The 27,740-nt window shown below is 33.3% G+C and overlaps 1 protein-coding gene across 3 annotated transcripts in view; it reads right to left on the bottom strand.

Moving 5' to 3' along the window:
- The window catches only part of nf2b (neurofibromin 2b (merlin)), an 81,166-nt gene extending 57,850 nt beyond the window's left edge, over positions 1–23,316 (bottom strand). For 2 of the 3 annotated variants that reach the window (XM_039756990.1, XM_039756988.1), the window contains exons 1-2: positions 22,953–23,316; positions 22,117–22,240 (exon numbers count right to left, since the gene is read on the bottom strand). In XM_039756990.1, the coding sequence (XP_039612924.1) occupies positions 22,117–22,206 (90 nt within the window). In that variant the 5' untranslated portion in view covers positions 22,207–22,240; positions 22,953–23,316. The remainder of the gene's footprint in view (positions 1–22,116; positions 22,241–22,952) is intronic. The other variant, XM_039756989.1, reaches the window with a different exon arrangement.
- Between the last annotated feature and the right edge of the window lie 4,424 nt (positions 23,317–27,740).

Here is a 27,740-nt window from a genome sequence, read left to right as displayed (position 1 = left end):
TCCCTTTTGCTTAAAAAATCATTAAAATTGTTTTCTTTTTGGGGCTTCATTGTTTTGATTTTTGCCCAAAGTTACTTTTTGGTTTCTTGTGAGTTGGTTTTTAAATGAAGTTGGTTTTTGGATGTTTTTTTTTGCTGTCTTAAAACTTTTTAAAAAAATTGTTTGGATCAGGCTTTAGGGTTTAATTTAAACGTGATCCTCCGCCCTTTCCCTTTTTTGCTTTGAGTTGGTTTTTTCAAACCTTCATTTTTTTTTTTTTTGTTTAAAAATCATTTTAAAAAAATTGTTTACCCAAAACGATCAGGTTTGGGTTTAAAGGGGTGATCTCCTGCAATCTCCTTGTTTTTTTTTGTGAGTTGGTTTTGGAAAGGGTTTGGGGAATTTTTTTTTTGCGGGGTTTAAAAAAATTTAAAAAAAACGCCCCGAAAAAATGCTTTAAAAGATTGAGAGCCGGGGAGCTGAAGGGGGGAAAGGGGTTGGGGGGGACCCTTAGGGGTGTGTGTGTGTTTTGCTTTTTTGGGGCCCACACAGAGAAAGCTTTGGTTTAAACCAGCCCCCAAAGGGTGATCCAGGGGGGCCTGGGTGTTTTTTAGTGTTATTCAAGTTTTTTTGTTTTAAACTGTGGATTCTAAAAATTTTTAATTAATTATATTTGTGCTTAATCTGTACATATTTTTACATAAAAGTTTTAAAGGGGCTGGAACCCGGGTTAATTGTATTTACAACAAAACCCATGGGGGAAAAAGTTGGGGCCAACCCAATTCCCGGGGGTTTCGACCAAAGTTCTGGGCAATTTGGTTTTTTGGGAAACCCCCGGTTCCACTTAATGGTGTATATATGTGTATAGATTTTATATTTTTATATATATATATATTTTTATATATATATATAAGCCCAAAACTCATGAACTTTACCAAAAAAATTTTCACTTCAATTAAAGTTCCCTTTTTTTAAAATTTTTCCCTTTTTTTTTACTTCTCCGCCTTTGCAGGGGGATTTTTTTGCCTTTTATATATGTTGCAGCACCCCGATCCCTTTGCTTGAGTTATTTAACAGATGGCTGGACATTCTCCTTCAAGGTTTTTGGGAAAACAGTAGAATTCATGGTTCCCTCCCATCACAAAACAAACCTTCAGGCCAACAAAACAACCCCAGGGCCATCCACTACCACCACCATATTTTACTGTTTGGGATGAAAGTTCTTTTTTTGAAATGCTGTGTTCCTTTTTCGCCAGATGCAACGGACATTTGCCTTCCAAAAAGTTCAACTTTTTTTCTCATCAGTCCACGGTATTTTCCCCAAAAATCGGCAATCATTAGATGTTTCTTTGCAAAAATTTAGACGAGCCCTAATCTTCTTTTGCTTTTAAAAGTGGTTTGTTTCCTTGGGGGAAATCCTGCAGGCCGTTTTTACAGTCTTCCTTTTTTATGGTGGAGTCGTGAACACTGACCCCTTTAAATTTAGGCAAGTGAGGCCTGCAGGGTTTTTTAGGCGTTGTCCTGGGGGCTTTGTGACCTCTCCCCGGGTGAGTCATTTTGCGCTCTTCTGAATTTTTGGGGCCCGGCCCTCCCTGGAAGGGGTTCCCCCACTTTTAATGTTTTTTCCCTTTGTGGATAATGGCTCCCCACTGTGGGTTGCTGAGTCCCAAAGCTTTTTTGGGGAAAAGGCTTTTTTCCCAAACCCGACTGATAGGGTCTCAATTACTTCTTTTTTCCCTTCGTTTTCCCAAATTTTTTTCTTTGGGATGATGTCTAGCTTTTTTTGGGGGGTTTATTCTGTGTCAGGGCTCCCATTTAAGTGATTTCTTTATTGCCGGGGTGGCAGAACCGGCCGGGGTGGATACTTTTTGGGAAATTTTAAACCGGTGTGACCCCCAGTTAGGTTATTTTTTTAAAAAGGGGGGGAAAATTCTTTTTCCAAGGGCCCTGTAGGTTTGGTTTTTTCCCCAAAAAAATAAAAAACCCTCATTTAAAACTCATTTTGTGTTTACTTTGTTTTTTTGACTAATTTTAAAAAGTTTTTGATGATCCAAAAAATTTTTATGTGACAAACATACAAAGACAAAATATATATATATATAAATAGATAGATTTTTGGGAAAAAAAACTTTTATATCAATGAAAAAACAATTTCATTAAAATCCCTCTTACTTATTTTTTAAAAAGTTTGCTTTTTTTTTTCATAACTTTTTAACACACTACTTCTCCCTTTGGGAACCGGGGGAATTCCCCTCTAGGGTTTTTAAAAATATGGTGAGAGGACTGAACAACTGGGGTTCTTTACCTTTGGGGGCTTCATTACAGAAGATTTATTTTCCTGAAAAAAAGAACTGGAATGTGGGGAGGAGATATTAACAAAAAGGAAAAAAAATGTGGGAGGTTTAAATTTAAAATTTAAAACATAATGGTTAAGACTGTTATGGGAGTAGTTCAAAATTGGGAGGTATTTAATTCTTTTTTCCCAATTTTAAAATTCTTAAAATTTTTGCCTTTTTCAGTATTTATGAATGATTATTTTTATATTTTTTCTTTTTTTTCCCCGCTGTCTGGATGGAAAAAGGGGAAGGGTTTCAAATCACCCAACTCGTGACATTTTTCATATGACTAATTTTTAGAAAATTGATTCCCGTTCCCTTTTGGACATAAATTTTTTTTTTTCCCCCAACGTTTTATCACTCATCCCAAATAAATTTAAACCTCAGTTGAACTGCGGTTTTCCAACTCTTATTTGGTAAGCCCCTTAATCTGGGCCGGGCGTTGGTTTGGAATGGGTGGGGTTTCCGGATTGGGGAAAGGCTGCAATCCTGCATTGGGATGGTGAAAAATGCCCTTTTGGCCCCCCCCTTTTTGGGTTTTGAGATGGGGCGTTTTCCCCCTTTTACATAAATGGTTTTCTTTAACTCCCCTCCAACCAGAGTTCCTTCCCCCTTTCCCGGATGTACTTTTTCCCCTCCCCCCGAAAAGTGACCACTGTCCCGAAAAGGGGTAAAAAAGATTGCGGAACCCTGGCCTGGCGAGGCAGCTCCCTGTGTTGTGCCATCTCTTCACCCCGTGGTTTTTTTGGGTTTCCCCAAAGTATGATTCACAGCAATCCTCTTGGCACTTAACAAACGAAAAAAATTCTCTGTTTTTGGGGGCCCTTAAGGGTGGGGCTCATTTTTTCCCTATTGGTTTTGGGGGTTTGGCACCACCGAGACCTGGGGGCCTGTATAAGCCTCCCGAGAACTCACACTATAACGGGAAAAAGCACGCAAAGAATGTGGATACAAAAAAAAAGATGCATAAACCGCGCTTTAAAACCCTTTTCCACTAAATAAATCCCGGTTTATGAAAAATAATGCAAAGCAACCTTTCCCTTCCCCCCCCAACTCCTCTCAAATTACCTTTTAATATGCAAATCAATTTTAAAATATTGCTTTAGCCTCATGTGAAAAGTCAAGGGAAAAACAGGGGGAAAAAAAAATTTTCCTTTTTATACCCCCAAAGTGAAAAGAAAAAGGAATTTTTGGTTTTAAAAAGGGGATAATCAATAAAAAGGGAAATTGGTCAGTGACAGAAAAACCAAAGCTCAAGTTCCAAAAATGCACAGTGCCTGAAATAAAAAAAATTGTCAAAAATATCAAAAAAAGCCATAAAAAAGGGGGTTGAAGCCCACCATTTTAATGTATAGAAAGCTATTAGGGGACAGACAAAAAAAAAAAAAGGGGCACATACTGGGGAAAAAAAAACATGAAATGTCAACTTTAATCTTGAAATTTCCACTTTAATCAAGAAATTTATTTTGTATTGGGAGATTCATAAACTTCATCTTAAAAATCATTTTTTAATTTTTCTAGTTTTTAAAAACCCCTAGTAACTGAAAAAGGGATTTTAAATCTTTTTTTAATTTTCTATTTGGAATCCTCGTGCTTTGCCTTTTTTTTTACCGGGGCACAGAATCCATTACATTTTGATATTTAAAGCTCTCCTTTAAATTTAAAAATTTTAATATGTATACATGGGTATCATTTTAAATGGGATTAAAACCCGGGTTTTTTAAACATGGGAACACAGTGGTTTCAGTAGTTGTTTAAAGAAGATCTTGGGGTGCCCAAAAACTTTTGTGGCCCTTCCTCAAACAAATAACCCCTTTTAAATTTCCCGTCCTTAAATTTTCTTTTAAAAGCCCAATGCCAAAACAATCAGCTCTGCCCGAGGGGTTTCCCCTCTGTGTTTTGAACAGAAATTTTTCCCCAAAAATTTTAAAGGGAAAAAGAAATATTTTTAGTACCCTGTTTAATTATTCTATCCATCATCCTTCCGTGTCCCAACCCGCACAAGAATATACGCAGGCAGGGAACAATCCGTGAACGGAGCTTGCAAGCTCCCAGCTAGCGCTGTGGCACCGTGTCCTGGCATGTTTAATTATTAACAATATAGATTATTTAAATGAAGTTAAAGTTTTATCTGTATAACATAATAAACATATTTTGCTGCATTTCATCTTAAAAATGATATCATCATATGTAAATATGTGCTTTATAAAGTGGCTCAGGTTGTGCAATATTATAACTGTAGTGCAAGTTTACAGTGAGGTAATTGTACTTATAAGTACAAACAGTTCTACAAGGAGCACATGATGGACTGATTGAGTACGTTTATAGTTCTTGGGATGAAACTGTTTTTGAACCGCGAGGTCTGTACATTGATTCCCCACTCAAATGCAGTGATATAAATACTCTGAGTGGCACAGTGAGAGTAATATGGAAAAATTTGATCCACTGTGGCAACCCCTATTGGGAGCAACTGAAAGAAGGTGCAGTGAGAGTAACAACTATAAAGCAGCTATTGTACTTAGAATTGCTTATCAATAAGAGAAATGTTCTTGTGAGGTTTTGCCAAATTCACGTGTACTATTGCATCCCATGTCGAAAGACTTAAAACAATGTTGGGATGGTTTATGTACATTAATTGTTTGCGATTTCTGATTTTTTTTTCTGTGAAAGTTGAGCAATTTTAAAAATGATGTTGTAACCTTGGGTAAATGTAATGTATTGGTAAATGGTATTGTTGCATCCCTCATATGGATACCTGGCCAGTAGATACGTTTTTTCTCATATTTGAGAAACACTAATTGTTACATTTTAGCCTAAATAAACTAATACATAAATACACTATTCAAACGCAATGATATAAATGAGATATAAAACATTTGAAATTCCTTATATACGATAGGTACATTTTTCAACATATAAAGAATGCATAACACAAATAAAAGTGAAATACTACTGCAGCCAAAGTGATGAATCTAATCATTAAATGAAATTAAAATTCATCTATTCACCAGTTTGTTAAGCTGACACTTTTATATTAGCAAGACCCACATTTCCAAGAATCACAATCTATTATAGAATGTTATTATCATTTTAATACTGAACTCGAAATGTGGAGAGTTGCCAGGAACAGTTTGGCATTGACTAAGGGAAATTAGAAACAGATGTGTGGTTTTGTAATGTTTTTACAAATATAATTTTGTAAACTAGGCCTGAAACCAACATATTAGCAGTCACTGGCACACAGTAGCAAACTATAATTAGAATGGCAAAATATCCATACAACACCTTTAAGAGAAAGGTCATTCAGTGACCAAAAACAAGCATACTGATAGTCAGCCTACAGTAATATCTACATTTTTCTGAAGCTGAGAGTACTCAAATGCTAGCAGTGCTCTTTAAAATGGACAAGGGCCCCACGTTTTTATTTTATCGCAGCGTGTCAACACTTTCAGATTCATTGCCTGGTTTACTAGTCTGACAAACCAAAATTTAAAAAAGCAACAGCAGATCACCAAACATGATGCTAAAATTATTTGGGCTGATGTAGATGATTTAATAAATGTGTATCAGAGAAAAATGTTGAAAAAACTAGAAATCACATCAAATGATGACAGACTCCAATTACACACTGAACTTAATTTCAGCAAATCATACAGGAAAGTCACTTTAAAAACCTATAAAAATTGCTCCAGAAATTCCAAACTCCCCAGTCCTGTAAGTTTTTTTTTTTTTTTAAATAGAGAAAATAGACGGATAATAAAAAAATACCCAAAGCAGAGTTTTCATATGTGCCACTTAACCATTTTAGGAAAAAAACACTATCAAACTGCTAGAAGTAGTTATCAAAGAATCTTTTTTTTTTTAATTATATAAGCATTTCAGAATTTCTGTGCAAGTTTTAGCCTGTTTTGTCTTTATTTGTTTGTTTTATTCAGTCCCATGGGATTATGAAGCAAGCACAAATAGAAACATGATAAAAAATAAAATCTCAGAAAGCTTTTGACTCTTTCGTTGGCAATGACAGAGGCAGGGTTGAGGCGGATTATAACATGAACAACTCTCACTTGCTCACGACCCAACAACTGCCACCTGCACTTCAAGAGTGGCTCAGTAACACTGGTTTGGGGGCAGCTTTTCCGTGACTAGCGTTATCTAGCAACAAAAATTGGTTTCGGGGTCCGGGGGAAAGACAACAAAATCTTTTTTAAAAAGGTTTCAATGAGTACATAATTATATTAACATATATAGTTATATATTGTTTACCTGTTGCTTCTTACCCTTTTCTTAATTAGTAATTTTTTTTTCTGGGAAAATTAAAATCATTTTGAATTAATTTTATTTGACTTACTTGAAGACTAGGGCCCTTCATTGTTTCTCTTTCCAATTAGACCAAACAATAATTATATACAAAGGGGGAACCCAAAAAATTGGAAGCAATGTGTGATCATATAAAATTTTTGAAAAAAAAAGAAAATGAAGGTCCCAGAATGCTAATCCGAGGTCCACAAAAAACTTTGAAGGCGGTCTTAGAAAAAAAGGAAAAAAAACCCAAATTTGGAAGGCTATTGCACAATGAGAGCAGCAAAAACCATAGAATTAAAGGGCCTTTAAATTTAAAAAAAAATTAACCAATTAAGCAAAATGGTTGGTGGGAAAATTGGTTGGAGTTTGAGGGTTGGCAATTGGTTTTTTTTGTTGGGGTACCATTTTTATTTATTTTCCCATTTTTGGGGGCCATTTTAAGGAAAAAAAATTAAGGGAACCCCGAGGAAAAAATGAAGAAATTCACAGGGACAAATCTTAAAAGACAAATCAATTAAAATTAATTCAAAATAAATTAATCAGCAGCAAAAGAGTGTACTAATTAAGAAAAAGGTTAGAATGAAAACACTGGTGCCCTCCAGGACCAGAGTTAGGGACCCCTGGTGTAAAACAAAGGAAAATCATTCAAGTACACTAAATCTTACCACTGAATGTTCTAACAAAGAAAGACTTTTAAATCATTGAACATGTCGAAAATGAATGGCCGGGAAACCCGCTTTTTGAAAACTCCCGTCTTTCTGTGAAAAAAACAGAACATGTTTAAAGAGAAGTACTTAAGTGGTATGCCAAGACATTAGAATTAAAACTAAAAAGCAGAGATGTGTCAACAAGAATGACAACTTTTCTTATTGAGAAAAATAAAAAATTATGGAAGCCTTCTGCAATGTGTATTTGGAAGAGTGCAATTCCTCAAAAGAATTGTGGAACATAAACAGCATCAGAAGCAACAGAACAGTTAAAAACATTTTTAAAAACTGAATATCCCGTAAAATTTTATTCCCAAAAACCCAAAATCCAAAAGACCTAAGCATACAGCCAAAGCAAAAATAAAGCCAAAAAATAAAATTTAAAAAATTAAGCAAAAACAAACCCGAAATTTGAACAAAAGAAACCAATTGCAAACCCAAGGAAATGCCTAAAATTTTAATTTTTAAATTTAATTTTCTTTATTTTTGGGGAAATTTCCCCGGAATAAAAAAAATGCAAAGTTTAAAACAGGGAATTTTTCTTTAAGGCCAACCAAACAATAAAAACTGCCCTTGGGGAAAAACTCCACATTTTTAAAGTTTTTTGCTTTAAAAAATTTAACAGGGCTTTACAACAAAGGGTTTTTTTTAAAAAGAAGCTGCCCCATTTTCGTCTAAAAAAAATAAATACAGGGGGGCCCGTCTTTTCAATTTTATCTTTAATTAACACCTATTAACCTTTAAAACCCCCTTGCGTTAGCGATAACCTCATTCCCAAATTTTTGTTTTTTGCCCTTTAAAAAAATTTGTGGAAATTTTTTTTAAACAAGCTCCTCAGGCCAAAATTTTTCAAGTTTTTTGGGGAAGGGGGGAAACCATTTTCCTTTTTATTACCTTTTTTTAAAAAAAAAGTTATTTTTAATTTTCAGATTCCTTTTGTTCCTTTTTCCCAAAATTTAAATTTTTTAAGAAGAAAAATTGATTATGCGGGGACTTCCGGATTGGTTTTGAAAAAAAATTGAAAACCCCGTCAAAAGGTTTAAAAAACCCCTTTTGTTGGGTTTAGGGTTTTTATTTTTTTGGAAACTTTTAACTTTTGGGCACAAAGGGTAATTTAAAAATTCATAAAAATTAGATTTGGAACCCCACCCCCGAAATTTTCCAAAACATGAAAAAATTTTAAAAATTTACTAGGGCCCCTTAAATAAAAAAAATTTTTAAAATGGGTGGCCCTTTTTAAAATTTTTGGAAAAAAAAAACTTTTTTAAAAAAAAAATTATTGTGTTTTAAATTTAATTTCTTTGGGGGCTTAACCAAGGTTCCCTTTTCAAAAACAATTAAATTAATTTCTTAAAAAAGGGGAAATTTTTTCTTTTTTTTTTGGGAAAGGGAAATTTTTCCCCTTTCAGAATGGGTTTGTATGAAACTTCAAATTTTTTTTAAACACATAAATGTTTTTAAAAAAAACCTATTGGTTTTTTGGAAATTTTTACTTTGGTTTTTTTTAAACAAAATTCTTTTAGGAATGTAACCCAAATTTTAAAAGCTATAAAAAAATTTCGTTTTTTGGGTTGCTTGTTTGGGGGGCCCCAAATTACAACTTATATTTTGTTTTTTGGTTTATTCCCCTCACCCAAAGGTTTTAAAAAAAAATTTTTTAAACCCTTTCCCTTCCCCCCAAACCATTTAAACCCCCCAAAATGAAAGAAAAACAAAACTAATGTAACCCCAAAACATATTTTATAATTGTAAAGATTCCCCCTTTTTTTCCTGTACCCCCCTGGAAAGTTACCCCAAAGGAAAACCCTTTAACCCTTCCTTTTCCCCTGAAATCTTTTTAAACTTCTTAAAAAAAGGTTGGTAAATTTTAAATACCTTTCTTTTTTTCCTTTTTTTTACAGTGGTTTCCAAATTTTTTCTTCAATTTCTTTAAAAATTTGGGTTTAAAAGGAAAAATTTTTTAAATTTTTTCTTAAGACACTGAAATGGTTTTTTATTTCCATTTAAAAACCCCAAAAGTTAAATTTTTGGAATACCCTTTCCAAAATTTGAATTTTTAAAACAGAAACCTTTTTAGGAATTTTCAAATTTTGCTTAAACCAAGAAAAGACAATTTCTTTGGTTTTAAGCTTTTTGGTTTTCCAATTTTTTGGGGTTTTGGGAAGTGGGGCTATACCTTCCCAAATTTTTTTTTTTTGATTTTTTCCCAACCCAACACCTTTTAAAAGTCCCCAAACAAAACCTTTTTCCTTGGGGGCCTTTTTCCCTTTTTTCTTCCACACCACCTTTAAAACCTTTTCCCCCAAAATAGGGTCTTTTCCCTGCACACCAAACCCGGGGGCCAAATTACCCGGGGTTCCCAAACCCCCAAACAAATAAAATTGGTTTGAAAAATTTTGGGGCCCTTTTTCTTTCCCCTCCCCCAAAATAAACCCATTTTTAAAAGGTGTTTAAAATTTTCCTCCACCCATTCCAACCCGGTTTTACTTTTTTTTTTTCCTCTTTTTCTCAAACCCGGGAATTTTACCCGGGGCCCGGGAAAATTTTACCATGGCTTTATTTTGGCCCAAAGATAAAAAAATTAAAATAAATTTTAATTTTAAAAAATTTTTTAAACCTCCCAATAAACAATTAAAACTTTTGGTTAATGATTTTAAATGAAAAAATTTTCCTTACGAACGGAGGAATTATTTTGAATACATTAATTTGATTCCTTTTTAAACATTTTTAAAAAAATTAAAATTTTAGATAAATTTTCAAAAAGGGGAAAGATTAAATTTTAATAAAAATAGAAACTTTTTGGGGTTTTCAATTTTTCATTTTTTTTTGGGTTTTCCCCAAGGGGATTCAAAAATTCCCTTTTAAAAAAATTATTAATGTTTTTGTTTCCAATTTTCCTAGGGTTTTGGAATATAAGGGTTATGCTGGATGGGTTAATCGAAAAGGGTTTTTAAATTTTTTAAGAAGGAAATTTTTTCTTAAAAACCTTGGGAAAGGTTTTAAAGTTTTTTTAAAAACAACTTGGGATTTGGTTTGCGGAAAAAAAAAGGGAAAAAGGGGAAATTTTTTTTCTGGAAAACTGCACTAAAAATACCCCCCTTTTGGCAGCATTAAGGGTTTTTTCCCCCGCTAAAACCAAAACCGCAAATATTTTTGGTTAAAGGGATAGGTATTTTCCCCCGTTTTGAAATTTTACAGAAAAATTTCAAACTGAACTAAAATGGGGAACCCCATGGAAAGAAAAACTTTTGCCCAAAAAGGAGTTGTAAAACCTGGAATAATTTTTTTAAAAGGTTTAAAATTTAAAAACTTGTTTTTAAAATTTTTTGGAAATATCAAGGCCCAAAAGGTTTGTTTTTTTATTTGTTTTTTTCCAAATCAGTTGGGATGTTAACCCTGGGTAAAGTGATTTTGTTTAATAATTTTGACTTTAATTTGTTAAAATTTTTTTTAAAGTTTGTTTTACTAAACCCAAATTTAAAGGAAAAGGAATTTTTTTTACTGATTTTTCTCAAACCCCTAAAATGGGGAAATTAAAAGGGGGAATTTGTTTGGGGTTTTTTTAAATTTTTTTTTCTTCCCCCTATAGGGGCTTAGGGAATTCCCCTAATAACATTTCCTTAAAAGATTTCCCTGGTTAAAAATTTCCCCCAAAAATTTCCAATTTTTAAAAATTTTTTTAAATTCTTGAAAGCAAAGCAGGGGTTAATCTTGGGGAAAGGGGCCCCTTGCAAAAATTCATTTTTTTTAGTTTTATTTTTTTAGTTTTTTAAAGTTTTTGAGGGTGTTGGGGTTTTAAAAAATTTTTTAAATTTCGGTTGAAAACCCTTTCGGGGTGGCCCCAAAAAATTTTCTTTTATTCCTTTTTTGCAATTGTGCTACCAATTTTTGAAGGGAATTTGGAAAAATTCATAATTAAACCCTTTTTATTTGAAAATATTTTTAGTTTTTGAAAATTTTTTGGGCTTTTTTAAGTTTATAAGTGGTTTTATTTCCACCCCAAAAAAATTTTATGGGGTGAAAAATTTTAAAACGGTGAAAAAAAAGGAAAAAAAGGAAAAGGGGAATTGGGTTTTTTGGAATTCGTAAATGGGGAAACCCCCATGCATGGGGGAAAAATACCGTTAAAGGGGAAAACCATCATTGAAAAAAACTGTGTTTTTTGGGCTTCCACCAACAAAAGGGAAAACCCAAAAAAATTAAAAAAATTTAAAAAAAAACCCGCGCCATAGGGGTTTTTTAATACCCTGGAAATTTTTGGGGGGCCCAAAATTGCCCTAAAGGAATTTTCCAAACTTTTAAACAAAACCCGGGGAAAAAAATTTTTTGCGGTAAAAGAAAAACTTGGGATGCAAAAAAAACCCCCCATTTTGCAAAAATTAATAACCTGCTTTTGCTTTTCCCTTAAAATTTAATCAAAAAAATTTATCTTAACAAATTTTGAATTTTTTAAAAGAGGAAATTTTTGGAACAAAATTTGTAGGTTTATTTTTTTTTCCCTTGTTTAAACAAGTTTTTTAAACTTTTTTTATTTAAAAAGTTGGGGGGGGAAAACAAAGGTTTTTATAAAACCCTTTTTACCTTTTAAAAGAATTTATTAAAACCAAATTTTTTTTTTAAAAATTTAGTTCATTTTAAAAAATTTTTGGGGAAAAAACCCATGGGAAAAAAAGTGGTGCTCACTTTTAATCTTTAACATTTTAAAAAGAATTTAAAAAAAATGGACTTTTGTTTTAAACATAAAAAAGTTTTTCCCAGAAAAAACCTTAACTTGGAAAAAAGGTTCCATTTTTTTTCAGTTTGCCCAAAAAAGTTTTGGTTCAAAAAAATTTAAAATTTTGTCAAAAAACACAAGTTCACTTGTTTTAAAAATTTTTTTTAAATTTGGGAAAAACAAAACCCCTGGCCCTGGGAAAAAAAGTCTTTAAGGTTAATTTTGTTTCAACTTCCCCTTTTAAAAATACTATTTTTAATTTAGGAATTTTAATTTTAAATTTTAAAACAGTTTAAAATTTTTAAAGGGGTTTTTAAAAAGCCTTTTTTAAGGTCCAAATGGAAGGATTAAATTTTAACAGGAAAAGGATTTTTGGTTTTCCCCCAAAAAATTTTTTATTTTTTTTTCTTAAAAACCCTTATTGGGTTTAATTTTTGGGGAAAGTTTCCCGGTTTCATGTTTCCAAAATGCCCCTTTTTAGGGTTTAAAAAGTTGGCCATATTTTGGTTTTTGGTTTGAAAGGTTCAAATTTTTTATCTTTTCAAGGAACCTTCCTCCTTAAAAGGGCCCCCCCGAAAACTAACCCCCTTTTTTTTGGGGAATGCCAAAATTAAATTCCCTTTTGCCCCAAATTTAAAATTTTTTAAAAGTTCAAACTTTTTTACAGTAAAGGTTTTTTTAAAACCGAAATAAATTTAGTGGAAAATTGGAACCCCTCCAATTTCTTTTGGAAAAAATTTTTGTTGAAATTCCTGAAACCCGGGGGAAATTTAGGTACCGTGAAATAAATTTTGGGCAATAGGGCCCACCTTAATTTGGGGTTAACCTTTGGAAATCAATTTGGGCCCAAATTTTGAAAAAAAAGGTAAATTTAATTACCACTGGTTCCCTTTTTCAAAAAAATAATCCTTTATTGGTTCCCAATCCTTTTTGAAATTTTATAATTTTAACAGACCAAGGGTTCCTTTTGTTTTCAATTTTCCTTTAAAAACTTATTATGTTAAATTTAGGGGCTTTTGGGCTAATTTTATCAGGGGTTTATTAAAGGTTTTTTAAAAAAATTTTCACCCTTTTTCGGGAAGTTCCGGGTAATCCCGGGTTTTTTTTAACCTTTCTTTTAACAAAAAGATTTATTTTTTCCCCAAAATAAAAAATTTTAAAAACATTTTTAAAAATTTTTTATTTATAAGGTTTAATTTATTAAAAATTTTTAAAACTCGAAAAAGAAATTTTTTTGGAACAAAAAGTTTTTTCATAGGCTTTTTTCAATTTTAAACAGTTGTTTTGGAAAAAAAAACCAACAAAAAAACCCCTTTTCAAATTGGGAAATAATGAAAATTCAAAATCCTATTTTTTTTTCAAAAAAAACTCAAAATTTTAAAAAATTTTCTTAATTTTTTTAATTAATTTTGTTTTTATTTTAGCCTTCTTTTCCCCTGGAACTTTTTCCAAAATTTTAAAAGGTTTTAAATTTAGTTTCTTTTAAATTTTTTTTCGTTACCCTTTTAAAAACCTAAAAACCTTAAAATATCAAAAGAAAAGAATTTTTTTTTATATTTTTTAAAATTTGCCCCCCCCGGTTTTTTTTTCTTTGTATTTGTCTAAAAATGTTTTGGGGTCATTCCAAAACAAAATTTAACCATTATCAAAAAAACCCCGTTTTAAAAAAAAAAAGCCCCGTTTTTAAAAATGATTTTGGTTTTATTTTTAAAAGGGAAAAAAATCCAAAACCCCCATTCCCTGTGGAAAAATTAAGCCCCTTTCCCCCCATAACCTTTAATTAGGTTTTGGGGTTTCCAAATTTTTTTTAAACAGGGGAAAACCCGCAAAAGGGGGGTTTTAGCAGCAATTAGTCTTTTGGCTGGAAATTTTGGTCATCCTGCGGGGTTTTTAATTTAAGTTTATTTGAAATTTTCACAAGAACCGGGTTTTTAAAGGTCAATGAAACTCTCCCTTTTGGATTATTCCAAAAACAAAAAAAAAAAAAGTTTTCATTTTTGTTTTCTTTAAAAATTAAGGGGGGGGTTTCTTGGGAAGGGGGGTTAAATTTAAATTTTTCCTTTTTAAAGGCAAAAAAGTTGAGGGTTGGAAAAAAAACAGTGGGCGGAAACACAAATTTTCCCTTTCCCGGGTTTTTTTGTAGCAATAAAATAAAAATTTTTTGGACTTTTTTAAAAAGGGAAAAACCTTCCCCGGGTTAAGAAGAAAACAATGGAATTTTTTCCCTTTCTTTCCAAACCCCCATTTTTTTTTTATTGTTGGGGAAAGGATTTTCTTTTTTGAAAACAGGTTTTTTCCTTTTTAAAGTAACGGGAAAGGTTAAAATTCCCAATTTTTTTAAAAAAAAAAGGTTTCCCCAAAATTTCCCCCGGCCAAAATTGGGGGTTTCCCTTTCAAAAGAACAATATTCCCCATTTTGCTTAAAGGCTTTTTTTGGAAATTCCCAAACAAAAAGGGTTTTGCCCCCGTGCTTGTAATAAAATTTGGAATGTAACAAAATTTAAATTTTAAAAATAAACCCCAAAGTTTTTTGGAGAACAACCCCCTTTGGCACCCCGGGGTAAAACCGTAAGTCAAATTTTTTTAAATTTTTTTTTTTTTTTTTTTTTTTTTTTTTTTTTTTTTTTTTTTTTTTTTTTTTTTTTTTTTTTTTTTTTTTTTTTTTTTTTTTTTTTTTTTTTTTTTTTTTTTTTTTTTTTTTTTTTTTTTTTTTTTTTTTTTTTTTTTCTTTCTTTTTTTTTTTTTTTTTTTTTTTTTTTTTTTTTTTTTTTTTTTTTTTTTTTAAGCCCCAAAAAACAGCCAGCTTGTTCTTCTCCCCCACCATAGCCAAGCCACAGTTGCAGGGTAAGAAAGTGTGACGGACAGCTTCGGTAATTTTAGCCTCCTGTCTCAAAGTCACAGCAGTTTCCGGGAGCTACATGTATCACTATCCCGCAGACTCCATTCAACTAGCATGGCACACAAATTCACCAGCTCCTCTTGGCTCCCCATTTTCATCCCCAATTCCTAACTCTCAGGATTTAGGTTGCCATTTTCCATCGAAAGCAGGCTGACCAAACCCCCCAAAGGGGTGCTCTGAGCAGCACTATTCGTATGTCTTTTGTCTGGACTCAGTTCTTGAGTCATCCTGCTTTGTGGAGATTTTTCATCAGATTGTTACAACATATTTGTAAATGTACACAAGAGACCAGGAGATTAAACTAACATGTTTGCTCAACTGTTTAAACTCTACCATTTGGTTATATATTACCAAAAAAAAAAAAAAAAAACACAATGATTTTCATGTTTGAATATCTCTTTAAAACATTATGTTGGATTAAACTATGTAAGAGAGAAAAAAAAAGGTCTAAAGGCTTATTAAAATGTTCTATATATTGAGGTTTTCATCATTTGTTGAGGTACTGGATACATAAACAGTGGTTTGTTACAGGAAAGCTATAATTTATCTGTGTAAGTCAGACTTATATTTTGTCAGCTGTAATGAAATGTAAGTAATTTTTGACTCTTTTACTGAAAATGGATTGAATGACCTTACTCCAGTTATATTTGGTAATGATAATTGGTCACTTTGCGTGATTTTTTTGCCATTACCAGTACAACTGAAGGATGCAGCATTTATTTCTGTATGTGTTGGGAGACATTGTTCATCCAATGATTACAACAGAAAAGGTTCAATTTTTCACCTTTTGATGTAACATGAATGGTTAATATCCAATTTATATATTAAAAAAAAAAAAGATAATTACTTTTCTAAACATTTACTGCAGAGCAAACAGTTGGATCCACTCACAGAACAATATCCTCATTTCCTGAACTATCAAAGGCTGATATGGAAGTTCCCCAATCAAAAATAACTTTGTCACCATCTTAGTGCATTAGGAATACAGTAGAATTGGCCTCAATGTAACAATTACTTGAGAATCTATTAAGAATCAAATCTTAAAATTTGTTTCAAAATATGAGAGAACAGACTACTCTGTCACTAAAAGATCAAAAACAGTAAGTCATTTTTTTTAAATTTAGAGCAGCAGCCTTACTTCTGCAAAGTCTACGTGTACCTATAAATTTGCCTATAAAGCCACGATTTAGGGACACACTTTCTAGACACACTTCAAATTCATTCTCCAAAACATTTGTTTGCAAGTAACAGAAAATATATTTAAAGCAAAAATAGACTAATGTGATTCTTGTTACTTAAACACAAATTCAAGATATTCTGAAGACAAAAGGGAAACTACCGGCTAAGAAGCACAACTCAGCAGCCATACTGAGACTGGCATGCGGCCTGTCCTGAAGAAAGCCATAAAATGATGACTTAACTAGAGACATTTAAAGTAACTGTGAGTCTGTGTGCCGCCTGAAATTACACATCAGCATTTATCAGGTTGTATGGTTGTCAAGATTCAAATGTACTTTGCTTATTGTTATTATTTTACAAATATTATCGATAATACATTATTTAAGTTGTAACTTAACTCCTGCATGTCTTTTACTCTATGTAATTGCCTGAGGTTATAGATCTTATAAACAGTGCTAAGTCATGAGATTTGAGGCATTCTGACAAAGCCTACACAATAAAGAATATAAAAGGGGAAAGTAGAGTGATATAGAACTCTACCAAGACAAAACAAGTTCAAAAATCTTTTTCTAGCCATCATTTTCTTCCAGCTTATATAAGACACAACCAAAATGGTCTCTAATTTTTTACTGTGAAGAACCTACGTGCAGAACATGAAGAAGAAACAGGAAAGTATTAAAAGCATTTGACTATTTACACTTTACAAGAAAGTTAAAAGTATGCCTTTAAGCATTTAATTTTCATATAAATTAATATTTGCAGTAACTATATTTCAGATGCACATTTCTCTATTTCAGAAGCCAAATGAAGCAATGGATGCCCTGGGGCAACACTGAATTTACATTCTACAGGGTGGGCCATTTATATGGATACACCTTAATAAAATGGGAATGGTTGGTGATATTAACTTCCTGTTTGTGGCACATTAGTATACGTGAGGGGGAAAACTTTTCAAGATGGGTAGTGACCATGGTGGCCATTTTGAAGTCGGCCATTTTGGATCCATCTTTTGTTTTTTTTATAATAGGAAGAGGGTCATGTGACACATCAAACTTATTGGGAATTTCACAAGAAAAACAATGGTGTGCTTGGTTTTAACGTAACTTTATTCTTTCATGAGTTATTTACAAGTTTAATTGCTACATGATGTGCTTCCCTCTTTATGCACTGAAGCTGGCACGTTCCCCGAGTTTTTCCAGCAAGATGGTGCACCACAACATTATGGGTGTCAGGTCTGAGCATTCCTAGATGAACAGTTTCCTGGAAAGTGGATTGGCCCCCAAGGTCTCCCGATCTGACCCCCTTAGACTTTTATCTTTGGAGTCATCTGAAGGCAATTGTCTATGCTGTGAAGTTACGAGATGTGCAGCACCTGAAACTACGGATACTGGAAGCCTGTGCTAGCATTTCTCCTGCGGTGTTGCTATCAGTGTGTGAAGAGTGGGAGAATAGGGTTGCATTGACAATCCAACACAATGGGCAGCACATTGAACACATTTTATAAGTGGTCAGAAACTTGTAAATAACTCATGAAAGAATAAAGTTACGTTACAACCAACCACACCATTGTTTTTCTTGTGAAATTCCGAATAAGTTTGATGTGTCACATGACCCTCTTCCTATTGAAAAAGCAAAAGTTGGATCTAAAATGGCCAACTTCAAAATGGCCACCATGGTCACCACCCATCTTGAAAAGTTTTCTCCCTCACATATACTAATGTGCCAAAAACAGGGAGTTAATATCACCAACCATTCCCATTTTATTAAGGTGTATCCATCTAAATGGCCCACCCTGTACATTCACAATTAGCACATTCTAACACATACAGCAAGCTGGAATCAATCCAACCAAGTAACATACTGGTATATTGTCTCAATGATTAAGCCTTACATGTCTGAACACATAATTAAACAACTGTGAAACTTTAGCTGTGTCACTACATCAGTTCTGGTCACCTTCATTGGTCTCTGCAATTGCAGCATCTTACTTGAATTACTGTGGTAAGTATATGGCTTATGTTGTACATAAATGTGCTTTATGTGGGTAGGGAATTTATGTTAAGATACAAAATAATGTGACCCTTAAACAGATGCTACTACTTTACCTTTGAACTGTCAAGCCTCTACAGCTAGCCTATTCAAATTAATTTCAGCCCATGGGCCACATGTGGCCCAGAGGCCACTCCGAGTGGCCCAGCCCATGGTCCCGCCATGGACCTTCAGAAATTCCTACAGTAGTACAGACCATGAATGCAATACTCCATGTAGCTTAGCAATACTCAACACACAATGCAGTGTGATGTTGTGTGTCTACAAAGGTGGTAGTAGTCTATGATACTGTGACGATCTGTCAAAGGAGCCGCTTCTCTGGGGGAATCTCTTCCTGCTCTTTTACCATCCACTACTCTCTCACCCTGATCCTGTCACTCAGCTCTTGGTGTCCTGAGCCCTCACAAAGTACTTTCCCTCAAGACTTCACCCCCAAAAGCACATGCAGTAGTGAGACACATCACAATATCAATACACGTGTTTGATATAAAAATGAACCTCTATTCCCTCACTGTCCCATACATGTTGTTATTTATGTATGTTAGTTACGGTTATCACTTGTTATGGGTTTCTGCACCGATAGCTTTTATAACACTGGTAGTTTTTTTTTTATTCTGTTAAATGCACTTTGTGATGTAACTGGGTCATATATATGCAATGGCGCCATCGTAGCACTGCTACATCGCATTAAAAAGATCATGGGTTCACGTCCCGCGTGGGGTGCAAAGTGTTTTAAATAGTGAAAAAAATGAAAAGTAAATATAAAGAATTGTTAATATTATATGACCACAATATTTATTTTATTTCAAAAGAGACACTTTGAGATGTGCCTGGGTCAGATGTGAACAAAATATTTATATTATTTCAAAAGGGAAACAAATGTTATTGGTAATACTGTGCACTATTTTGCTTTAATGCACTTTGAGATGTGCCTAGGTCAGATATGACCAAAATGTTTTTTTTTTTTTATTTCAAAGGTGGAAATAAAATATTGCTGCTACCTCAGATTCTGTTCAGTTACAGCTTTTTTTATATATATATTTTTTTTTTTTTTATATAAATACACTTTTTAATGTGCCAGCATCAGATGTGACCAAATTTAAATGGGAAACAATGAATAAATATTACTTGTTTTTCAATACCTTCTTTTATGTTGATTTAAAATTTGTAATTACTTGCTGCTTACCGGCAGCTGTAAATGCCAGGCCCAGTTAAATTTCTTGGTTTGAAAATCTGGCCAAACAGAATTTGTAATTGATTAGCCCTGCTCTACAGCAACAACTTCCTGTCAAGGCTGTCAGGTGTACTTTGTAGGGGCTGAATTCTATTTTGTTGCTATCCTTTGTTAACTTTCTGATATTTGTTTTCATTTTTATTATTATTACCACGCTTCTTTTAACTTCACCTGTTTGTTGTCTGGTACAAATCTTGTAATCGATAGTTAATCCACTTCCTATTTTCCAAATGACTTGAAATTTTGCACACTTGCTCCCTTCCGATGACAATACATGAATCAATAATCAGTTTCAGTAATTGATCAATTAATCCATGTTAATTAAGAAATGAAATTTTCATATGAAGAATAGCTAAAGAATTCACCAATAGATGGCGCTAGTAACAGAAATATTAAAGGGAGTGTTGAAATATTGATTACAAAATTATACTAAAACAAACCCAAGACTAAAAAGTTTATATATATATATATATATATATATATATATACTACACTTATATTAAGTTAAAATGTATACTAAAAAGTAAAAAATAAGTCTCTCATACATGACTTGTAAAATAAAAGCGTGGCTCAATCAATAAAATCTTAGCAAAAGTGCCCACACTTTTATTTTATGAGTCATGTACAAGAGACTTATTTTTTACTAGTACTTTTAACTGAAGTGTGGTTTTAAAACAGTATATATATATATATATATATATATATATATATATATATATATATAGATATAGAGAGAGAGAGAGAGAGAGAGAGAGAGAGAGAGATAGTTGTTTTCCTAATTTTATGCATTCATTTGTTGTGTAAGTTTGACTTGATTGCATGCAATGTTAATTTTGTCAAATAAATTTAAAAAAAAAAAAGGTGTCTGCTGTTGAGCAGTACATCTGGCTGAAAATGATGTGATTGAAGTACCACTGATTTCATATGCCAATTTTTATTTAAGTAATGGTACACCATTTGATACAGGTTTCAATTGTTAGCACAGCCAATTGTGAGTGATAATTTACTGGCTCTGACTAGCTAGACTTTGAGCTCTTGCATCTCCTCATTAATATGTTTTTAAATATGAACAGTGACAGTGTCTCTAGATGAAACTGGATACACAGACTCAAAATAAATGATTAGCTCCAAGAAAACTTTTCTGTCAATTACACTGATTTGTAACAAGCCTTGTTTTACTGTTACACACTCTATGTGATAGCACTCAACTGATGCTCATTACAGTTACAGTACTCCTTGAAAGTCAATCGATATGATTGATTGCTGCAGTCCAAACTCCACAATTGGATGTCTGTTTTGTATGTGGTAATGCACATTCAATTTTATTTGTATTTAATTATTTTAATCTTACCTGTCTAATTCTTCTATACAAAGTCTAGAACAGACCTTGACACTCAGCAAGACAAATATATTTCCCAACAAAAATTTGAATTAACCTATAATAAACAAGATTATTTAAATTCTTAACACTAAACAGTTAAACTATTTGACATTATATCAAATACCTTCTAAACATTGGTCTCTCAGCAGCATAAACAACTGAATGTGGAAAATAAAAATTCAGTTTCAGTATTTCTAAATATTTTAAACATATTTTAGCTAAACTGAATTAATCTACTGTTTCTCCCACCTTACAAAGTCTTACACTCCTCTTTCACAACATCTGGCTAATATTCAGTTCTGGCAAGCAATACGGCACATGTTTCACATAAAACGTTTTTTTGGATAGACAGTTTTAACACATGTTGAATACGTTTAAACTGGTGAACCGATCACTACCACCAACAAACCTAATTAAAGTCATCTGTTTCACTCCAAAATATTTTGTGCTCCTGAATTTTAATGCAGTTATCACAGCCTAAACAGTAATAAACATAAAATTCAGCTTTACAAATGCCTATCACAGGTTAAAAAAATAAATAAAAAAAAGACCATTCCATTTACTAAATATAACTATTTAAGCTCTAAATACAAACTGTGCTAGAACCTGCAAGTTATACAGTACTGAACAAAAAAATAAAACATACATTAATATATTGGTGACTTTTATAAAGCCAACATTTACAGGAAAGAATGATAATAAAAGACAGCCAAATGTAGTTAAAAATGTGGATGACTTTTTCTTGGAGTTCTTTGTATTCATTTTATAATTGTACCTTAACATTTAAATGCTTAATCGAATTAAAACATTAAATGAAAGAAAAAAGTACTAATAAATATTTAAATCTGAAAAAGCACCTCTCGCTTTTTTTTTAAGCAAAGGGGTAAAATAGAAACACAATACTTATTGGCATTTTCATATCAGTATATCCATTACATATTAATTATAACATTCTCAAACCCGCTTAACCCATCCAGACCAGAACCCATCTCTAGAGCACTGTGAGCAAAGCTGGAAACAGTCATGGATAAGACACAAGTCTATGACAGATTACACTTTAAAAACGTCAATTCACCGATCCTATAACTCTTTGCGAGTATGGAGGGAAAATTAATTTACGTGGGATACAACACTATTAAAGCAGAAACACACCATATCCAGGCGTGGGATTCAAACAAAAGACACTGGATCCGTGAAATGTCAGTTTTAAGAACTGCGCCATGATGCACGTATGCGTTAAATGCATTAACTGCCCTACTAAATCTGTTGCTCGTGTGCATTAAAGGTACAGTTTAGAGTTTCACATATCAGCAGGATCACGTCACAGAAATCATACCTCACAGTTGAACTCCATTTCAGCATCCATAGTTACAACTTTGACTTTAAAAGTCTTTGGTTGCTTCTTTTTTAAGCCCATAATCGACATGTTGACGGTGAGTATAACTGGGTGCTTCTGCAAACTAAACAGAAATGGTAAAGAAAAGGTCAATATTGCGAATCTGGGAAGGAAACGGACAATGTTTGAAAGATAAACAATGGACATGTATATTCATTTTGAGAAAAGCTAATCCCCAAACCCGAATTCTTTCGATCGTTTGTAAAAATCATAGCATCCAGAAAATGCACGCAAATCCCAAAAGCTGTACAAACGATAACTTAAATCTCTTGAAGGTAAAAGACACGGTTATATTTTACAATGCGCCAAGTATGCAGAAGACGACAGACTGGAAAACAAAAACAACACAGACCTCATTAATTTAAAGTATTTATCCTGGAGAAACCCCAATAGAACTGTTGTGTTTTAGCAGCATGTGTTCAATAACTGCACAAACTACTAGGAAACACACGTGAATATGTTTACTTACACATTTTACTTAAATCGGGCATCAACTCCGAGTAGCACAAACTACTATACCGTATGTCAACATCGCCTCAGTTTCAGTGTCTCGTTCGTAAAGTGAGCGAGACGCTAGTTTCCTCCAAAATATTCTTGTATACGTTAAAATTTACAAAAAATACGCTTTTTGTGGAGACAGTAGTTAGAATTACGATCAAAACAACACTCCGACCCTGCCCCTTGAACTCCACAGGAAAATGTCCCCACTGTTTCTTAACCAGCCCTCACCGCAACCATCTCTGCTTCTCAAATCTTAGATGGAGGTAAACACTTACATTTCTCTAGCGTCTCCGTACCTTTTAAAAAATTTGGAAAGACAGCAGGCCAAATCCTCAGGACCTGAGTGGAACGGACGCCGCCCTCAAGCAACAGGAGGTCGGGGCGGAACGCGCTAACTGGAAAAAGTCGAGCCAATTCCAATGTTAAACAAAAAGTTTAAATAAGTAAATCGACAAAGCTTAAAAATGATTCCATATCATGAGTTATTCTTCAAGGGTTCACATGACTTAAAAAAAGCCAAAAGTAAAGTGAAACGTTAAGCTGTAACATTATGATCCCAAGTAGTCGAAAGAAAACATTCAGTACAGTTCTGACGCGCTTAGTGTTACAGGTAAAGCCAATCCGTAAATCCGTGGGGTGTCGAGTACGTGCTGGAATGGCGCATGCGCACCGCGTATTCGCCGCTGTATTTTGATTTATTCTAGTCTGTCATTTTTGTACAGATGAAAGCAGTCAGTAACAAATTCTCTCATTAAGCAAGTTATATCCATAGCAACCTTTTAATTACCTTATAAATGTACGTATTAATAGAATTAAACCTTCATTAATGATTGTTACCCTGTACTTTTTTAGCTAAAATAACTAAATTTTAGCAAAGTTCTAAAGCATTAAACAGCAAAGAGAAAACGTAACATTGAAGATTTTGCTTAATCCAGTTTAACTGGTCGCGACCTTATATTCAAATTTCCTAACCAATTCGGAATGAAGTAAAATAAAGTATCATTGCTATATAGATAAATTTAACATATACTCTTGCACAGACGATGCTCAATATTTTACTTTGTTATTACACGACATACTGTAAATTAAAGTTGTTATAATAAATGGTTTATCAATTTTATCATAACTTGGGAATCCATATTCTTCCTTTCTGAACATTCACGTTTTTAATTTCTGAAGCTGCATATTTAGCGCGCACCATGGCAGTTCTGAGGTCAGTTCTGAGTGTTGATGCTTCCTGAGTCCAGACTCACTGACCTGAGTAGGACTGGTAACTACACTCTTAAAAATAATTGTGTGGTTCCTCAGAACGATATCACAGGGGAAACATTTTTGGTTCTCCAAAGACCCATCCACAACCAGAATCATCTACAGTCTACTGTAAGAACACAGATTTGCATTATAGTTGAGTTCTGTTGTCTATGAAAGTATTACTTATGCATACTTTAACTTTACTAATAATGAGATAAAATAGTTTAATAATATATACCATGTACTGCAATTAAACAAACTCAGTATTAATCTGCAAATACTCTAGCATTCAAAAATTTATAATCATATGGAAACGTTCAAGTTTTGTTAGAAACTGATACTTTTTATCAATGGGCCATTACATTGATTTAAGCATAGCTGAGGCATTACTAATGTTGCAAATTGATATTACTGCTTGAAATGACTGATTTATAAATTATTATTCAAATATAACTGCAGAGCCCAATTTTCAGCAGTCTAATTCAGTGTTTTAATGGTAAACCTTCTTAGCTTATATACTCTTAATTAACAATGCTTAATAATGTCTAATTAATATTTAATAATGTACTTTATTAGAGAAACCATTATAATTCTGTTAACATATAAAATATTTTACTCTGTACAATAACGCACAGTATCTGTCTTTTAATGGTTTTAAGGCATAGGCATTCCCAAAGTTCAATTCTGAGTTGAAAAATAGCTAAAACTAAACAGCTTACTTGGGAAACACATCAGTGTATTGTTAAGTTATGAAATGAAGGTTACTCCATGCGATAGATTGGCAAGAAAATGAAAATTTCATACAAAGATGTCTATCTGATGAAGGAAACTCCACTGTAATTATGTTGTTAGACTTAAGTGCAGCATTTGACACCATTGACCATTCTATTTTACTGTACAGACTAAAAAATGATGTTGGGCTTACAGGCACTGTGCTTGCTTGGTTTAGTTCGTATTTATCAAATCAATTCCAGTATGTACAGAAATGTGCTGACACTACTCCATCATTATACACAAAAGTGAGATATGATGTCTCACAAGGCTCAGTACTGGTATCTTTACTGTTTTCACTTTACATGCTTCCACTGGGATCTATCATTAGGAAACATAATGTTAATTTTCACTCGTATGCAGATGACACCCAGTTATACCTTTCATTTAGATCAAATTAAGTTTCTCCGATGTTGTCTTTAATTAGTTGTGTTAGTGAATTAAAGGAGTGGATGGATGAGAATTACTTGTCTTTAAACATAGATAAAACAGAGATGTTAATTAATCACAATTAATTTTACTGAATCAGCCCACAATCTAGGAGTTATCTTTAACTCTAGCATATCATTTAAAGCGCATATTACAAAGTTGTCCAAATCATGTTTCTTCCATCTTAAAAATGTTGGGAAATGAAGGCGCTTTCCAAATAAACAGGATTCTGAGAAATTAATTCATGCATTTATTTCTAGTAGGATTGACTACTGCAATGCGGTGTTCACTGGATTTTCAAACTGTTCTTTATACAGCCTCCAATTAATCCAAAATGCTGCTGCATGAATTATTACAAGAACAAGAAAGTATGAACATATAACTCCAGTTCTTAAATCCTTACACTGGCTCCCGGTTAAGTTTAGGGAAGATTTCAAAATCCTCCTTTTAACATATAAGCATTAAATGGCCAAGGTGCAGCTTACTTGTCTGAAGTTTTCATGACTTACAAACCAGAGCGCACATTAAGATCTCAAGATGCCGGTCTGCTTATGATTCCAAGGATTAATAAAATAACAGTGGGAGGTCGAGCTTTTAGTCATAGGGCCCTTAAATTGTGGAATGGTCTGCCTGCTTCTATAGAGATGCCCCTTCAGTATCATCTTTTAAATCCCGGCTGAAGACTCACTACTTCAGTTTAGTATATCCTGACTAGAGCTGCTGATTAACTGTACAGACTGCATCTCTGTTGTTAGTCATTAGCACTAAAACATAAGTAACATGATAGTTATAATTTGTTACTAACCCTCACCTATTCTGTTTCTCTTCTCAGTACTCAAATGTGGCACTCGGTGCCACGGCCCACCTGCCAAGTTGTTTTGCCTGCCTAAGGTAAAGTAATCCCTGATGGAGGATCACAGGAATCATGGGGTAGAGGGGTCCTTTCATCGGATTGGCTGGCCAAGCTATGTTTTAGCTGTAGAATGGCAAGATGGGGGAGGCAGCTTGATGGCTGAGGTCTCCAGGACTCTAAACAAATCCAAATCATATTATGTGATATCATCTACCGTTAAATTCTGGCCCATACTTGTAAAATTTTTATTTTTATACTGTATTGAGGATTTGTTCTGATCTGTGTATTGTATTGTATTGACCCCCTTCTTTTTGACACCTACTGCATGCCCAACCTACCTGGAAAGGGGTCTCCTTTTGAACTGCCTTTCCCAAGGTTTCTTCCATTTTTTATACAAGAATAAATTGTATTGTATTGTATTGTATTACTGTCTTGACAGGACAGGGCAAATTGGATCTAACCAGGGCAGTAAAAAAAGCAGAAGGTTCAGATGGTGAACTGCACAAAAGGATAAGGATAGCAGAATTCTTACAGGTCCTATAGTTTTCTGTTTCTTTTACATGCCAAATACCAGTGTTATCTGCAATTGTGAAATAAAAAGGTTAAAATGGGCAAAAGAATGTAGATATTGGATGGTGAATTTCTAGGTGATTCCAAACTTTTGCCCATTTCAATTTTTTCTTTTTATTTACTAGTTTCAGATATGGCTTTTTTTGTTTAAACTCTGCCTCTAAGGCCAACATCCTGGAATTGTCTTTTCAAAGAGATTTTATGGCTCCTGAATGTGGGGTTTTGCAGTCATATGTGATCAGTCAGTCATTCTCCAGCCCGCCATATCCCAACTCAGGGTCATGGGGGTCTGCTGAAGCCAGGAGCCAGCCCACTGCATGGCACACACACATACACACACACACACACACAAACTCCATGCAGGGAGAACCCAGGAAGTGAACCTCCTTACTGTGAGGCAGCAGAGCTACCACTGCACCACCATGCCACTCATCATAGGTGATGAGAAAATTAAATTACAATAATTTCAAACAGTAATAGCCATTCACAACATTAGTTATGTCTTAGTGATATTTAAATCAATGCCATTGTACCTTGATAAAAAATATTAATTTCTTTCAAAAAATGAAACTTTCTGGGTGCTGCTAAACTTTTACATGTTAATTAGTGTTAATTTTCCAGGTATATGCAACATCCTACATAAGTATTTGAGCAATAAAATCAAAATTGCTATGTCTGGTGTATATACAAGGAATTCAAATTTGAATTAAAAAGGTAAATTTGAATCAACGAAACTGAAGATCACCTCCTACATCTTGACATGTCTACACCTATGTTAACCTTTTAGAATAAAGCCGTTTTTGTTGTATCTATCATTTCAGGTGAGCATTATTATAAGAAGAGTAATTTGCTAGGTCTTTCATATTGGTTTGGTCTTTCACTTTCAAGTGTATGTACACTCTAAATAGTGCTGGATGTACACTATATTCTTTCCCTTGAAAAGGGCATTTCAGACATCTGTAAATCAACAGTCTTCAATGTTTCCTTATGTTATTGTATAGCAAAAATCCCAGTACATCTAATATAACACAAAGGAAAGATGACATTTTCTTCTATTAAAACTAGAAAAAAATCAAATTTTCCATCAATGGAAATGTCAACATTTCCATTAGAATTTGGAAAAATATACTATATTAACGTTGTTCCTAAGTAAACATCCTGGGCCTCTGATAACAATTTAGATGCTTTT

This window comes from Polypterus senegalus, chromosome 6 (genome assembly GCF_016835505.1).
Source record: "Polypterus senegalus isolate Bchr_013 chromosome 6, ASM1683550v1, whole genome shotgun sequence".
In the NCBI taxonomy this organism is placed as follows: domain Eukaryota; kingdom Metazoa; phylum Chordata; class Cladistia; order Polypteriformes; family Polypteridae; genus Polypterus; species Polypterus senegalus.
Note: the sequence above shows the minus strand (reverse complement) of the source record. Positions and strands in the feature narration are given on the sequence as shown.